This window comes from Rattus rattus, chromosome 2 (assembly GCF_011064425.1).
Source record: "Rattus rattus isolate New Zealand chromosome 2, Rrattus_CSIRO_v1, whole genome shotgun sequence".
In the NCBI taxonomy this organism is placed as follows: domain Eukaryota; kingdom Metazoa; phylum Chordata; class Mammalia; order Rodentia; family Muridae; genus Rattus; species Rattus rattus.
In genome coordinates this window covers 167,427,677-167,444,354 of record NC_046155.1, presented here as the reverse complement: position 1 = coordinate 167,444,354, position 16,678 = coordinate 167,427,677, and the positions used below count along the sequence as shown (strand labels likewise).

Here is a 16,678-nt window from a genome sequence, read left to right as displayed (position 1 = left end):
CAACTGAGCCACATCCCAGCCCAAGGTCCATCCTCCCTACATTAGCAGCCAGGCCTAAAACTTAATTATCTTTGGACGTTTGTTGGCTTCCTATTTCCTTCTGTCAACTTGGGCCTGTTTCTTTACAGAGAGGAATCCACTCCAGCTAAGCCCCCACTCCTAACAGTGGTAGCTGCTTCTCACACTGCTGTGTCTATACCTGGAAAGTCACCAGACACTTAGCATGGCTCCACCACAAACGGGCCCGACCCTCTGGAGGTCATGGCCCTGTGGCATTAGGCATGAGGTGGTCTGGATGGCCTTGAGCCAAAGTCCCGGGGCTCAACTGGCCCTTACTCCCAGACTAGCTGCCTCTGGGGGATTTCAGGGGCTGCAATGGGTGAGCTTAGGAGGCAAGGTGAAGTGTTCGATGTTAAAGCATCCTTCCTCCCCACTGTCGTGCTTGAAGACTCTTGCCTAAGTGTCCCGAGCTCCAGGATCCTCAGTCTCAGTTGACCTTAAAAAGAAGCCCATCTGCCCATTAACTGACTTATCAAGTGGCCCATTTAGTTCCTATGCTCAATAGGATCAACACCAAATAGAGTAACATCCCAGACCTGGCCATGGGTGGTGACTGGCAAGCTTGCCTGTAGTCTCACGGCACTGAGGAGACAGGCAGAGGAGTGTGGCAAGTTTGAAGCCAAGCTGGGCTACATAGTTAATTTAGGCCAGCCTATATTTTGTAGTGAAACCCTGCCTCAAAGAAATAAAAAGAGGAGAAAATAACCCCAAGCCACTGGGATGTGAGGCCTTCAGTACTTGGATGTTGGCCAACAGATTGCTCCTAGAGCTGGGGCTCACTGCCTCATGCAGGGAGAAGGGTGGAGTGTCTCTCCCACCATGCCCAGTTCCCAGGCCCAGTCTCCAAATTTCCCTTACTACACTGCTGGACAGTGGCCTCCATACACCACACACACACAACACAACACGACACAAACCAAGAAAATACTTTAATTGTAAAACTAACTTGAGGGATTGGCGGCAGGGTGGGGGACAGGAGCCTGATTCTTCAAAGTGGCTCTGTCCCCGGGCCAGCCACCCCATAGGTCAGGGATCATCTGTTCCCAGGCTGAGACAGAGACACAGCTAGTGTTATAAAATGACAATATAAATAGACTTCTAGAAAACGGAGGCTGTCTGGGTGCAGTAGTCATTTGCTGCAGAGGTTGGGGAAGGGGAGGCCCCATGTTTCTCCTGTGGAAAGAGGGTGTGGGGCTCTGGGAAAAGGCCACTCTTCAAACATTCATGATTGACCCATCAATGGCTCAGGGTCAGGGGCTGGGCACCTGGCAGGCTGAGGACAGAGGCGGACTTTCTTGGCGCGCACGCACACACACACACACACACACACACACACACCCCTTTCTCATGGTGTCATCTCTGCCCCAGTGGCCGCTGATGCAGATTTCCACAATGGCAGCCACCTTCTCTCCTGTAGGCAGCCCAGGGGAGGGGCCTGTCCTGGGTCCTGGGAGCCTCAATCGCTCCCATGTGTCCTGGTGTGGCTTTACAAGTCATGGAATCAAACCCAGAGTTCAGTAGTAGGGTCCCATGAAGGCCCCAGCACAGTGACGGTGGTGCCCGAGAGTGTCTCGTGGGCTGTGGGAGCTGGGCGGCCCTCTACTGGCCTCTGACAGGCAGGGTAGCCCAGGGCTCTTTGGTTCAGGACTAGGTTCGGGCTCATCTGTTTCGGTGCTGGCGCATAAGGGGCACAATGCTAGCCGGCGGCCCCGCCTTGGTGAGGAACGGGTGCTTCAGCAGCTCAGCAGCAGTGGCCCGCTGGGCTGGGTCACGCACCAGCAGGCGATCCAAGAAGCCTTTCAGAGATGGTGAGGCCTGTGAAGGAGCAGAGGTGAGGACAGGGTTACTTGCTGTGGGTCCTATAATGTCCCGTGGGCTGACAGCATCTTAGGGAGGATCGAAGAAATCTCAGGAGTTACCACTGGGCCGTAAAGGGCACGCCAAAATCTCCTAAGGCTTGTTTCCTTCCCGCTCTTGTGGTTTGGCAAGAACCTGAAGGCAGCCCCTTCCCACATGCAAGTTCCCCAACATACAGCCCTACGGTCAGGCAAGCTCTGTGGTAGCCAAGGGCTCGGGACCTGTGGCTCTGTCTCTGGGACTGGAGGAGCCCCAGGAGCCAGCAATGGTACAGCCTAGCTCTGCTCACCTTGTGCAGGTTCTTCAGTCGGGGCGGCAGGTTGTCCCGAATCATCTTCATGGCTTTCAGGGGTGGCTCGTTGAAGTAGGGGGGTTCCCCATCCACCATCTCGATCACCATTACCCCCAGGGACCAGATATCCACCTGCGATGGGAAACGGACCATAGTGCTGAGTGCAGAGGGCAGCCAATCCTATGAGCTCCAGAAGGAGTGACCTCCGCCTTCTGTCTCTAGTCCTGAGCCCACACCCCGTGGACAGCGGAAGCCTGCTTACCCCGAATTCTCAGGTCTAGGCAGCAGTAGCTGCCAAGGATGAACAGCTAACTGAGCCCAAGCCCCATTCCTGTCACTCACAGGTCATCCTTGCTAAGAGCGTGAGTCTCAAGCCAGACTCCCTCACGCCTGAGGAACCCTGCTCCTGTCTGCCCACACCTTATGGGGACCGAGTTTGCCGATTTGATAAATCTCAGGGCTAGGTAGGCTGCAGCATCAAGTAGCAGGCTCAGGTGGTGACGGCAGCCAGAATGAAAACTGCCACCCGTTCCCTAGCAATACCTGCTCCCTTGCGGTCAGCCTGGGTTTTCCAACAGATCATGGAAGCTCAGGCCACCTTCCTGCAGGCTGCCAGGGATATGCTTACCTCTGGCCCGTAGGGAAGGCGGGAGATGAGCTCTGGGGCCATCCAGTATGGGGTGCCTACCAGCGACTTCCTCCGAGGCACCTCCTTGCTCACCTGGGCACAAAACCCAAAGTCGGACAGCTTCACCTGAGGCAGACAGGGGTTGCAGGTCAGAGGAGCCCACCTACCTGACTGCCTTCAGACATGCGGGCTCCACTGAGCCTCAGGGCTCTGCCCTAGGTGTCTGGAGGTTCTTAGGGGATGTAGGGGATGTGGCTCAACTGTGCAGATAGCAAAGGCTCAGCAGAGACCAAGACAGACTTCGCTCTGAAAGCCAGGCCCAGGGGGAACAAGCACCCTGTTCACTGTTCACGAGGAACACGGTCTAGCCTGTGCGAGCGAGATCCTCTGCTACAACCAGGATCCAGGACTTACACCCTTTTGGAGCCATCCACCCTCTTGATGACATCTGTGGCTCTTCTGCCCCCAGAAATCATGTCCTCCAAGACTGTGGATACTAGCAGACTTAACCACAGCCCCAGATTCAGAGTCAAGATCTCAGTTGGCTTCACGCCACAGGGTCCAGACTGCTGGAGGTGTGGTCAGCCCGGTGTTCCAACTGAGGTGGCTAAGGTGAGGGAGTGAGGCCCTTTGTGTCCTGATGGAGGGAGGGGAGAGCCAGTGCTTCAGTTCAGCCCTCAGGAGGCCAAGAGTTAGAGGGCGGCCTGGGCAATGCAGCAAGCACCAGGCCAGCCACAGACACACAGAAGACAGTGTCTCATTTAAAAAAAAAAAAAAAAAAGGTAGGTGTGGGGCAAGTGGATTGGATCCCTGGGAATTCAGGCCAGCCTGGTCCACACACCAAGTTCCAAGTCAGCCAGGGCTACACAGTGAGACCCTGTTGTCAAAACAAAAGTAAAATAAAAAAACCCAACAGGGGCGGCAGGCCAGCCACTTGGCTGGGAAGCATGTAGCCCAGAGCTTGACCGGGCCCTGGTCAGGTGTCTAACTCCCAGCTCTATGGTGACAGTGCATTCCACTACTCTGGGCCGTTGTGTAAGGGACAGATCAGCCAGCTGCTCCTCCAGTCACCAGAGGCTCAACTGCCACAGCGGCAGCAGCAGCAGCAGGGGGTGAGGCAGGGACCCCAGCACAGGGTGTGACCCTCAGCTAGAGAAGGATGAGTGACAGGCTGGCTGAGGTCTTTCCAGAGGATTAATGGGGACAGGAATTGGCCAGAATGTGGGTGGCACTTTTATAGGCTGGTGCAAAGGGGAGCAGGCCCTCAGCACAAGTGTTCTCCCATTTCCTGGCCACCAAGAAGGGAGCTGCTTGGCTGTATTCTACTCTACAATGATGGACCGAAACCTCTGATATACTGAGAGCAGTGCCACTGCCTCCCTCAAACTGTCCCTTCAAACATCCACACATCCAGCCTCCCACCCACTCACCCGGCCATCGTGGGTCAGCAAGATGGAGTCACTCTTGATGTCACGGTGGATGACGCCCTGGGCATGGAGCACAGACAGCGCCTGAAGCACAGCCAGGCACACGGCGGCAATCTGTTCCTCATTCATCCTGCATGGGCAGAAGGAGCAATGGGCACTCAGGGCCTGCCTCGTGTGTCCCACCCTGAGGTGGGAGTAGGGATCTAAGAGGCCCCGGCCCTGCTTTAGGACATGGAGAGGTCACAAACACTTGCCTCGATAGGGGCTGGGGAGCCAAGATGCTACGACCCCATCCTGTGTGCCTGGCTTCACTGTCCCACCCACACCTGGAGGGGACTTGTCTATCACCAGAGGCTAAAGGGTCCCAGTTCCACCCCTGGGAGCACTTGAGCCAATGGCTTGCCCTACAGTACCTGGTGTGGGTGACAATATCCGTGAGGGCGCCTCCCTCCAGGAACTCCATGACCACCCAGAGCTCGTCGCCTACCAGGTAGCTGTTGTACATCTCCACCACGTTTTCATGCCGGTAGTCCCGCATGATCACCACCTGGGCAGGGCAGAGTCAGCACTGGGACGGGGCAGGGGGTGGGGTGGGGAAGTGGGGGGACGCTGCCTCTACCTTTAGCCCGGCATCAGCCAGCCTCCCTCTACCCTCAGCAGGTTGGACTCTGGCAAACTAGCTCACTCCAGTCATCCCCTTCTCTAAAGCCAAGAAGACCTGGAAGCCAGACTGAGGGCAACCGCTTCATTCTAGGGGTACACCCTGGACTGCTATACCATGCGGTTCTCTAATCCTGACCAGCCCTGGCCAGTCTTTTAGTGGTCTGACTATCTGGGGGCATCTGGAGAAGTAAAGAGGACAGGAGGACAAGCAGCTATGAAGGAAAAGCTGTGCGTGTGCGTGTTAACAGAGCACTGCAGACAGGACTGACTGACAAGGGAAAGGCCTAGGAGATGAGGGTGGTGGGGAACACTGCTTACAGGGACCAGAGGAGCAGGCTGAGCGTGAGGAGAAATTCTTGGTGTGGACGGAGCCCTGGGCTGTGGGGTAGAAGTGTTAGGAGACAGGCAAGCAGCCTGGACAGCCCCCAAGCTGGACCTCAGGGGACTCCTGTAGCAGGGGCAGGAGGCCTGTCATACCCACACACACTTCAGAACTGCCTTTGTGATGGATGCCAAGGCTGACAGAGCCAGAAATTGTGTTGAACCAAGTGCCTGGTTCTGAGCTGGGACCAGGATCTGAGGAGCAAGGAGCTGGGCTCTGACTTGAGGACATGGGAGACATTAGGAGGGTCTGTCTTGGATGTTATATACGGAGTGTCCAGGGGAGGCCGAGAGAAAAGCTGGAGCAGGAGCCCAAGGCTGAAGAAGGAGGCGTCACAGAAGAGGGACTGGAGGAGGGGATGCTGGGCTGCGGTCTGGGGTGAGGTACGGCAGAGCATCCCAGAGACAGGAGCCCTGAGAGGAGAGGTCTGGAGGGAGAGCACAGGCCCAGGACTAGTTGGAATAGAGTCACGGGCACTTGGTATGACAGAGGCACAGTCAAGAGTCTTAGGCTGGGAACAGCTATGAGGAGAGGAGGGCACAGCACTGGGCTTCCCGGCCAGCACCCACCTCATTGAAGAGCAGCTCACGTCTCTGCTGCTTACGCAAGTCCATCTTCTTGACGGCCACCAGTTTGCCCGAGCTTCGCACAGTGGCTATGCACACAATACCTGTAGAGCCCTCGCCAATCTTGATGAAGTTGTCTAGATAGGAACGAGGGTCCCCTGGGTCCACCACTAGCTGCAGGGCGGCCCGGAACTGCTCATGGGATACTCGTTGGGGCTCCCGCTGTGGTGACCGAGGCCCAGGGGGCCCAGGAGCAGGGGGTACAGCAGGGGCAGCAAGGGCACGTGCTGTGGGGGCCAACTGGGGCTCAGAGGCATGGGGACCCAGCACTCCTGGGCTGGGAGCACCATGGGCTCGGGTGGGAGGCCGGGAGGAGGAGGAAGACTGAGGAGCAGCCAGGCCTATGGCTGATGGCCCATTAGGGGCCATGGTGTGTGGCTCCCCCTGCAACAAAAGAAAGAGGTGCTGTGAGTGGAGACTGCATTGGTTCTCCCCATCCAGACAGGCGGTCAGGATGAGCAATGAGTTAGGGACTGGAATGGGGGAACATAGGGAGGGGGAAAGTGAGGGGGAGGGGTGGGGGAAGCAATGGAGTGGATACTGAGGTGCTAAAGTAGGAGATGGATTACCTGGGTACCCCGGGGTGGGTGGTCCGTGTCAGCCCGTGGGTATGTGTTAAAGGGTCTGCCAGCTGCTAGTTTTGTCTCGCTGGCCAGACTGCCAGGCTGAGGAGTGCTGACATCAGGACCAGAGAGGGGGCGCTTATCACGGGAGACCTCCTGGGGCCCTCCTGGGCCCTCCCTTGATGACTTGGGCCTCTTCTCTGGCCCCACCCGCCGTCTGTCACCACTGCCACTGCCTGCCTCACTGTGGCCTGTGGCCCGGCCCCTGCCTCCAGCTTTGTCAGGGGCCATTCTGGCCAGAGCTGCCCGCTCCTCCAGCATTCCATTTTCCTGGTGGGCGCGGGCAGGAGGTGGAGGACTCTCTCTGCGCAGGGAGTTGGAGCGTGTCACCGACATGTTCTCAAATTCATCAAGCAGCAGTGTGAGAGCCCCATCCTTGGCACCTTTGTTGCCCCGCACGATGGTCTGGGGTTCAGGCAATAGCAGGGTAGGACCAGGAAGGAGGGGACACGGGACGTGCATCCGACACAGTGACAATACAACACAGAAACAAGACAGAGACGGGTGACATGATGGCTTGGTGATGGTGAGTGGGCGACAGGGGACCCTGGAGTACCCCAGGAACTGCTGTCATGCCCACCACCCACTCTGGGTGTTCCCCCAACAAGTGCCTCTCTTCCCTTGGCTCCCAGCCCGGCAGCAAGCCCTGCCCTGTGGACTAGGGTGAGGGAGGAGAACCCAGCCTGTGATCAGGCCCCAAGCACAGGGAGGGAGGAGAGCCCAGCCTGTGATCAGCCCCCAAGAGCTGCAATTACAGGCCGCCTGGCTCAGCACTTCCTCCCCTGCCAGCATCGTTAACCCCCAAACCACGCAGCTCTGACCCCCTGGGGCAGAGGATGTGGCACAGAATAGAAAGCCCGCAGCCTAAAGCTAGGCCTAGGAGGCTTGGGAGCTGTGTGGCAAACGTCGACTGGAATATATCCTGAACCACCAACCCTCACATCTCCCTGCCCTACATTACCCGCCCCACTGAGCTGTGGTCTTCTTGTCTCCTCTGTACCCTGTGCACTGGGCACAGTAGGCTGTCCCTCCAACACACCACACATGTGTCCATCAGCTCTTTGCCCGGTTGTCCCACTCCCCTCCTACAGGTCTCTGATCAAAACATACTTCTCTGAGCACTTGTTAACACCTAGTTTAAATGCCAGTCCACAAGTCTCTGGTTCTTTCCCTTTTTCTTCTGGAACAGTGGTTCTCAACCTTCCTAATGCTGTGACCCTTTTAATACGGTTCCTCAGGCTGTGGTGACCCCAACCATAAAACTATTTCACTGTTACTTCATGACTGTGCTTTTGCTACTGTTAATTGTGAGGTAAATATGTGACTACCAAAGGGGTCGTAACCACAGGTTGAGAACCAGTGTTCTAGGCCTTGGCGCAGCTGACATGACTGTGTGTCCCATCTGCTGCTGACCGTCCCAGGGACTGAGCACCTGTTCTGCCATTTGCAGTCTCCCCTGCTGGGTACTTTGCAAAAGAAGGGAGGGAGGGAGGAGGAGGGAGACAGGAGGGGGGGCTGCCCCACCACTGCCCCACCACTGCCCCACCACCGCCTTCAGGTGGCTGACAAAGACAGGACCTGGATCCTCTGGGGCAGAGGACAGACTGAGCTCACTCCCCGGAGCCGCCTGGAGTCCACAAGGCTCCTAACGGCGGTGGTCCCGGCCTCTGGGGGCCTGGCCGTCTGCCTGGCAGCCTGGCCTTGTCCAGGGAGCCAAGACAGAAAGGTGGATGTTAGGTTTCAAAGTAGGACAAACGGGTGAGGTGCCTATTTAACAGATCAAAGCGACCAGGACTCTAGGTTCTCCCAGCATCCCTCAGTCCCTACCTGTTACAGGGTCTTTCTGAAATACACTGCTGCCCCCTACCCTAAACTCTCCAGCTCAGAGGCTGGACTGCCCTCCCAATATGCCTGTTCCTATACAATCCATCCATTTTGGCTGCGCTGATCCTTCTACCTTTTACCCTCCTGGCCTCCTGGCCTCCTGGCTCTCCCCTCCCCGTCTCCTCACATGGCCTGGCTCAGGGTCATGTCCACTCTGGACTCTTCCAGATGCCCCTGCCTCCGGCTGAGCTCTCCCTCATATCACAATAAACCTCCTGCCCCACTGTGCCCAGGAGCAGGTGTGTTCTCCCCTTCTGTTTCTTCTTTGCACTCAGTGGGTCTCTGCCAGGCTTTGGTATCACAGCCTATGGTCAAGAGCCTCGGCCGTGTAGGCAGCACTAGCCAAGGTGTCTGCATGTGAATTAGGACAAGTGTCCTTCCCCTTGCAGGACCGTGGGAAGGTGTGGAAGCAGAAGGGTGCAGGGAGGGGGCTGGAGAGATGGCTCAACAGTTAAGAGCACTGACTGCTCTCCCAGAGGTCCTGAGTTCAATTCCCAGCAACCACATGGTGGCTCACAGCCATCTGTGATGGGATCTGATGCCCTCTTCTGGTGTGTCTGAAGACAGCTACAGTGTACTCATATATAATAAATAAATAAAAAATATAATCTTTAAAAAAAAAAAAAGAAGGATGCATGGAGCAGGGGTGAAATTTTGGGGACACACAACCTGTGAAAAATGACCGCGAAGCTCATCAGGTCATTGGAGTGTTCAGGGTGGGCTGCCTGGGGACTGTGGTGGGGTCTACTGGCTTCCGGCTGACCTGGGTTGTGAAAGGCCCATACAGATTCAGATGACAGGAGGTGCTTTCTAAGCAATGGAGAGAAGTCAAGGCTCTCACATGACCCCATAGGGTCGCAGAAATAACCAGAAAGACCCTAGCCTGGACCCAAGCACTGTGGCTGCGGGTGCCCTGATGACTCTGTCTCTCCCACCAGGCCCTGGCTGGTCACTGGGAGGGGATGAGTCAGCTGCAGTGCCAGGCACCCAGCCTGCTGACCACAGGCACACCCAACTCCACCCAGTGGGGACAGGTCTGGCTGCACTCCTCTGGGTCCCACCACCCCTGGCACTCTTATCACTAGGCCTGCGTGGCTGTAGTCCCTGCCTAGGCTGTGAGACCACAATTCTCCCACTGTGCACCGAGGCGGGAGAAGTGTGAGGATCTTGGGTCTAGACTTCAGGTCTCATTTCAACTGACAGTTTGCTCAGGATGCTAAAACTGGATGGCTTCTGCCCTGCTCCCATCTGCCTCAGCTGCTCCCCAGACCTTGGAATGCAGCTTAGGTATCCCCTAGCAAGCCCGGAGGTTGTCTGGGAGTGGGCTGTCTCCCATGTCATGAAGCACTGGGAGACCAAGGTTGAGTGTGTGGTGCTGGGGAAGAAGGAGTGGAGGTCAGAGGTCAGCATGGGCTTCCAGGACTGCACTGGCAGCTGGAGGCTGGCACTGGGCTACAGAGGTAGGGGGTTCTGCAAAGAGGCCAGGGGCAACTGAAGGGCTGGGCTACTCTGTCAGCATGGGCTGTGGGGTAGATGTGGTGTGGTGATGACTACCTTGGGGGCTCCAGGCTGGATGGAAGTGATGCAAGCAGGGTCGATCAGGGGCTTGGGTCTGCGCGCTGACTCCTCAATCAGGCTCTGCCACTGGCGGGGCAGCCCTGTGAACTTCTGCTCATGCTGATCGAAGCCTGTGTGTACGCGGTGCTCAAAGTTGGATGGGGCCGAGATCTCCACCCGCTTCTTCTTCTTTCCAAACATGGTTCCAGGACCTTAGCACAGAGTGTGTGAATGGTGGGGTGGCCTGGGCTCTTACAGGCACCTGCGGGAAGGAAGCACCAAGGGAGGTGGGATCAGTGGCAGGTGATCTGTCTGTCACTCAAACCTTCCCCAGTTCTCTGCTGCTGCCCTGGTTGGTTCAGCAGCTCTCCCACAGACCAGCAGGGGGCAGCAGCCTCCTCCTGGGCCCTCTGAGCAGTTCCTTTTGTGGTTCCTCTAGAGCAACTAGAGGGTCAGGCTCAGCTATCGCCTCCTCAGAGCCACAGCTCCTTTGGCCCAGAGACCTATACAGCCGTCAGCTTCACACCAGCTTTCAGGCATCAGGGCTTTAGCACAGGCAGGCAGTCCCCTTGCCTGTTATCCCAAGAGCTCCCCTCCTCCCCTCCTCCAGGTCCCTGAGTCTCTACTGAATACTTTTCTAACCACACAGCCTGCTGGCCATCACATCACCTTCAGATGCCCTTCACCGACAGGGAGACTGCTCTTGTTCTTGTGTGTCTTTTGTCTCCCTCCAACCCCAGTAATGACAACCAGTGGACAGTCCCCACCTCTAGTCTGGCCACTACAGACACATGGGATGCCTCTCCACACTGTGGCATTCTCCAACTTTGGGGCCTGGATCTTCAACTGGGTACTTACATAAATACCCAGTAAAGGCCGGTCAGGAATCCAAGGGAGAGCCAGGCAGGTGACACACCCCTTTAGTCCCAGTACTCAGAGGCAGAGACACGTGGATTTCTGTGTATTCAAGGCCAGCCTGGTCTACATAAGTGAGCTCTAGGTTAGTTAGAACTACACAGAGAGCCTGCCTCAAAAAGGGAGCAGGAAGCTGGAGAGAAAGCTCAGCAGGTAAGAACACTGGCTGTTCTTCCAGAGGACCTGGGTTCAATTCCCAGCTCCTACACGGCAGCTCACAACTGTCTATAACTCCACTTCTAGGGATACGACACCCTCTTCTGACCTTCAAGGACATTAGCAACACATGTGGTGCCCAGACACATATGCAGGCAAAACACTCATACACAAACTTTAAAAGACTATTAGGGCTGGAGAGATGGCTCAGTGGTTAAGAGCACTGACTGCTCTTCCAGAGGTCTTGAGTTCAATTCCCAGCAACCACATGGTGGCTCACAACCATCTGTAATGGGATCTGATGCCCTCTTCTGGTGTGTCTGAAGACAGCTACTTATATACAAAAAATAATTAAATCTTTAAAAATAAAGACTATTAATAATTTTTAAAAAGTAAATTAAAAATAATCAACATCTGTAACAACAGCAACAACAACAAAACCAACAGATGAGCCCAGCCAGGGGCACAGGCTGAGTAGCTACAATCCCAGCTCCTGAGGAGGCAGGAGCACGGCAAGCTCAAAGCGTTCCCCGGATAGAGCGGATTCAGGCTATTCTGAATAGTCAGTGTGGTGAAACTGTCACAAAATAGAATGATAAAAAGGTCTGGGGCTACAGCTCAGCAGCAGAGCACATACAGCAGGTGGGAGGCCCTGGGGTCCATCCCAGCTCAAGGACAAGGTGATGGTGGCACCTCACAGAGACTCAAGCAACCAGACACTAGGCAGCTTCGCAACAGCTCTTCTGCCTCTCACTACCTGGGTCCTGGGTGATCGAGGGACTGAGACCCTCCCTGCCTTGGACCAGCCCCTTCTGCTGGGGAGACTGGCCCTGTGGGAAGAGCCTGGAGTCATACAGACCTGGTCTGAAGTGGCTGGGCTAGAAACACCCTTGTGTGGGTGACGTCTCCTCCTGAGGCTTTGAGTTACTCATCTGTAAGACAGGAAAAAAGATCCATCAGTCATTCCATCACTAACACCCACTGTACTCTGGCTGACAGTGGGACATGATGGCCACCTAGACAGCCTGTGACCCACTAAGGTCTACATGGGGCAGATGTCCCTAGTTAGTGACAGTGAACACTGGTAGGGACTGAGCCCACAAAGTGCTACCCAGCCATGGAGGGATGGCAGGTGTGCTAAGGGGAGGCTTCCTACAAGAGGCCCAGAGGACCAAAGGCACCAGAGGACTTTCATCGTCATTCCAACTGGCTCTCCAGTACTGGCAGAGCGCTGGGCAGGCACAGAACCAGCACCCAGCCCCAGAGACACTCAGCTGGGGAAGTGGCTACAGACAAGTGTCCAGGGCCCAGCCAGGTCTCCTCATCCCCAGGCATGGCTCTCTTTCTTGGGAGTCACTGGCTCAGCTACTAGAAGAACATTAGTGGGCAGCCAGCCAGGGAAACCGGTTTGGCAGCCGAGCCAAGTGAGAGGCAGGTGGGGACGCAGCAGCCAACCTGTCTCAACTGGTCCCAAGGGGCCTGCAGGCGGCCAGCCCCAGGCCTGGACAGGGCTTTCCCAGCTGGTCTAGTTTCTTTGCTTGATCCAGGTCCAGGGGTTCTGGCTGAGGGCTGGGACAGCTGGGGCAGAAGTGGCACCTCTGGCTTCTAGCCTCCTGCCTCAGAACCAGCAGCAGCATGCACCCTCCCTCCAGCCTTTCCTGCTGCCTGTCCCAGCACCTTGGCCTCTGCACCAGGGCTCCCCAGCCCTCTTGGCACAAGGCCTGTCTCTACAACTCCAACAGTGCCACACCTCATGCTGCCCGGTGCAGTGTGGAGTCTGGTGCGGCGACCTGTGGCTCCCCGTCCTCCGTGTCTAGCTTGCTATTCACCCTGAACTCTTGGCTCTACTCTCAGTTCCCACCTCCCATACCCAGGGAGCCCCAAGACAGCTCCCAGCTTCAGCAGAATAGGGAGTGGTGGTGCTCACTAAACGTAGGGAGGCGCTCAGAATAGCAAAGGCCAGAGAGCATTTAGCAGTATCTTCCCATGTTCCCTACACAGACCCCGACCCCACCCAGAATCTCCATGCCACCTTGCATACTGCAGCCACTTGTGACCCTGCAGGAGAAGGGGCGGAAGGGCACACCTCCGGATATTTGCCTGGGCCACCCCTTTCCTCTGGGCAGCATATGGAGGGAAGGACAAACAGAGGAACTGGTCATGTTTATAATGACCTGGTGTAGGCCCCACCTAGGTTCTTTTGGGCATCTTGTGGCTGGGATGGGTCTCCCAGGCCAGCTCAGAATTTCAGAGCCCTGCAGCCCAGACCTCACACCCTAGCTGACAGCTAGCTACCACTACATGCCCTGATTTCTCTACCTGTGAAGACCCAGCCCACAGCTCATGCCAGGAAGCTCAATGTGTGACCCTGGGGAAAGAGCTCCGCTTATGCCTCAGTTTCCTCTTGTGAGGAGACTTCCAGCAGCTTTTACAAGGAGTCACAGAGAACACAAAACAAGCAAGGCACTGAAGGCCTGGCTCAGAGCCAACTCTTACTGACGCTTAGGCAATAAATCCTCAATGCTAGTCACATGACAACAGTAGCCAGCAGGAATGTGCCCCTACTGTGTGCCACCTCTCTTTGAATCCCTTTACCCTGGATCTCTCAGTCTTTGCTCCTGACCTAGCAGAGGGCTACTGTGAGCCCCATGGCTTAAGTAAGGAAAAGGAGGCACAGTGAAGTCCCCTCACTTGCCCATGAGCAAAGCCTGAACAAACATTAGCGTAAGCCACTCTCCCAGGGCCTGTGGCCTCTGCTCCTGGTGCAGATCCTGCCAGTAGTGCTTAGCCCTGTGCCACATGCAGAGCCCCACAATGGAGGCTCCTTATCCCATCAGTGGAGGTTGAGACTCCAGAGAGAAAAGCCAGTCAGAGGTTGCCAGGGTTTGAACGAGGAAGGTGAGCACAACAGGCTGGGCTCTTACTTGCCTGCGCCATGTAGGGCTAGTCTGGGCTACCACGCTGCTTCTACCTGCCCGGCCCCAGACCTCTCCTTTCCTCTCCCGGGCCGGCACTGCAGAGGTTGGCCTTCACCTCCTACCCAGCCTGCCGCAGTCTCATGGGAAAGGGGTTTCCTGGAGCCCCTCCCAGGGCCTCTGGTGAGACAGCTGGTCACAGGAAAATGCCTGAAAACCTGTCCCTGCCACCGAATGTACTGACACACGCACCACGAAGGAATCTGTGGCCCTGGGAAGTCACCAACACAAGCCCCTGGCTCCCAGAAACCCCAGAGCAGGGGCCATTCTGGGCCAGTGCTGGGGCAAAGAGGGACGGGTGGAGTAGGATGGCAGGCAGCCCCTCCAGTCAAGGACACACACTGAGAACTACCAGGCTTTAAAATGCTCATTTCTGGTTTGTTTTAACCTCTGAATTCTTCAAACTGTGGGACACAGTTTTCCAGTCACCCTGTGCCCCTTGCTCTGCTCTCAACCGAGAGGCAGATTCGGCCACTCCCATGCTCCTGAAGGAATAAAGCCGCCAGCTCCAAGAAAGCCCTCCCTGTGTCAGTGTCCCCCTTGTTTTCCAGGACTGAGCTGACAACAGAGGGGTCAGGCTCCTGCATCCTTAAGCCCCTCCCCCTCCCCCCCAGTTAGCTCTGTCAAGCCATCCCCCCACCCCCCACCTACGCCATGTAAATGAGTCCCTCTCTCCCCTGGCTTCCTGATGGGACAGGTTCCCACTTCTTCCAGGGAGTCTTCCTAGATGGCCCCATCTTCCTTATCAGACACTGCCCAATCACAAGTGACTGGTCGTAGCCACGGGGCCTTCACCTCCTTATCCATTTTAGTGACAACTGAGGTGGAGCCTGTCTGGCCCACAGCTCTGCAGAGCTGTTGCGGGATTCTCACTGGGTAAAGATGGCTGTCATTAAACCAAATCTACCCAGGGTGTGCAGGGCAGACTTAAGTCTTGAGAGGAAATAGAGGCAAAGCAGGTAGGAACTGTCAATGCAGTCCTTCAGCACATGAGGCCTTGTCCAAAGAGGCCCTGTGCTCTGGAAGAGGCAGCCGGAGGTAAGAAGCGTCAGCGTTGAGGGTGCTGAGGCAGGCACTTGCTGGATGTAGCCAAGAAGGCCTGGCAGCTACATCAAAGAGGTGAGGGGACAGTGCGGCAGTTCGGGTGGCAGGGTCTAGGCAGGGGAGGGACAGGGACAGGGAACCAGGGAGAAGGCTGTGACAACCCAACAGGAGATAACGTGGACAGGACCCCCAGGGGCTGTGGCATGGGTAGAGTGGGCAGGCTCTGCTTGGTCCAAAAACCAAGGTGGTAGATGGCGCCAGGGCACGGAATGTGAACTCTGCGGGCTTGGCTTGCCTGGCAGAGTTTATTCCAGCACCTGGCTGCGCCCACAGGCCTCCAGTTCATCCACTCGAAAGAGCTCAGCACCCCCACCCCCAACACACAGCATGACAGACAGGTCAGCCTGTCTAAAGCTGTCAGCCTGACCCCGGTGGCTCACACAGCTGGAGCTCTGGCAGGCACGTGCCAGGCACATACGCTGGTCTACCATGGGTTCCCCACACAGATCGAGGTGGGTGGAGAATCTTCTTCCTTCCTGTTTTCCAAACTGAGAAACTGAGGCCCACAAAAGTGAAATCACTGCTCAGGGACACCTAGTGCTAGGTCACAAAACCCACTCTGTCCCACAAAGGTCTTGTAACACCCCACCAGTATACTGCTTCTCACTGGCCTGTGCTCCAGCCGAGGCCTCCGTTCCATAGGAAGGACCTTTGGGACAGGAGCAGGAGGCAGAGGCAACTGTTGACAATACCACACCTAAAAGCAGAGAAGCTGCCATGGGGAGGGAATGTTAAATGAGCTACTACCCATGTGACTCCAATGGACACCACACAGTCCAGCCTGCTACTGACCTGCATATCTTACATACCTGCCACCCCCGCCCCACCGCCGGCTAGCTGACATCCAAAGTGGGACTTCAATACCTGTCCCAGCTTTGTACCTACAAAGCCTTCTGCTCAGAACTGCAGCTTACTTCTTAACACTCAAGTCTTAGTGTCTTGAAGAGACAGCCAGGCAATGGCGACAAACGCCTTTAAATCTTAGCACTCAGGAGGCAGAGGCAGACAGAACTCAAGTTTGAAGCTAACCTGGTCTACAGAGTGAGTTCCAGGACAGCCAGGGCTACACAGAGAAACCCTGTCTCAAAAAACAAATCAATCAAACAAACAAACAAATAAACAAACTCACTCAAGAGAGGCCACCTTGATACCTAACAGAATATGGGGCACAACTTTCTACTTCCCCATGACCCTTATCACTCCCAGTCACCATATTCCTTTTGACTGTAGACCCCTTCCTCTGAGTGCCTCACCCCCAAAATGGTTCCCTAGCACCTTGAGACGGGGTCTGGCACACATAGATCTGGGTAGTGAGACTGATCTTGCCACAGTGATGAGTCTGGACCATGATGCATAGGGAAGGAGGTGGGGCAAACAGGATTCCCCAGAGCCTCTGTCCCAAGCTGTCTGGACATCATTCGAGACACCTAGGAATCCAGGCAAGAAGCTTGGTGTATCTTAACCAGGACCAAGGGCATCTCCCTTGGTCCTCACACTACAAGGAGGCACACCTATCTAAGCCATGCCTT

At 56.0% G+C, this 16,678-nt stretch overlaps 1 protein-coding gene across 1 annotated transcript in view; it reads right to left on the bottom strand.

Moving 5' to 3' along the window:
- Positions 1–1,364: 1,364 nt before the first annotated feature.
- Pak4 (p21 (RAC1) activated kinase 4) overlaps positions 1,365–16,678 on the bottom strand; it is a 38,515-nt gene continuing 23,201 nt past the window's right edge. Inside the window, exons 2-10 of the mRNA XM_032894051.1 lie at positions 11,930–12,002; positions 9,997–10,261; positions 6,505–6,963; positions 5,879–6,319; positions 4,678–4,811; positions 4,268–4,394; positions 2,838–2,963; positions 2,207–2,341; positions 1,365–1,875 (exon numbers count right to left, since the gene is read on the bottom strand). Coding sequence (XP_032749942.1) covers positions 1,720–1,875; positions 2,207–2,341; positions 2,838–2,963; positions 4,268–4,394; positions 4,678–4,811; positions 5,879–6,319; positions 6,505–6,963; positions 9,997–10,200 — 1,782 coding nt within the window. The 5' untranslated portion in view covers positions 10,201–10,261; positions 11,930–12,002 and the 3' untranslated portion in view covers positions 1,365–1,719. The remainder of the gene's footprint in view (positions 1,876–2,206; positions 2,342–2,837; positions 2,964–4,267; positions 4,395–4,677; positions 4,812–5,878; positions 6,320–6,504; positions 6,964–9,996; positions 10,262–11,929; positions 12,003–16,678) is intronic.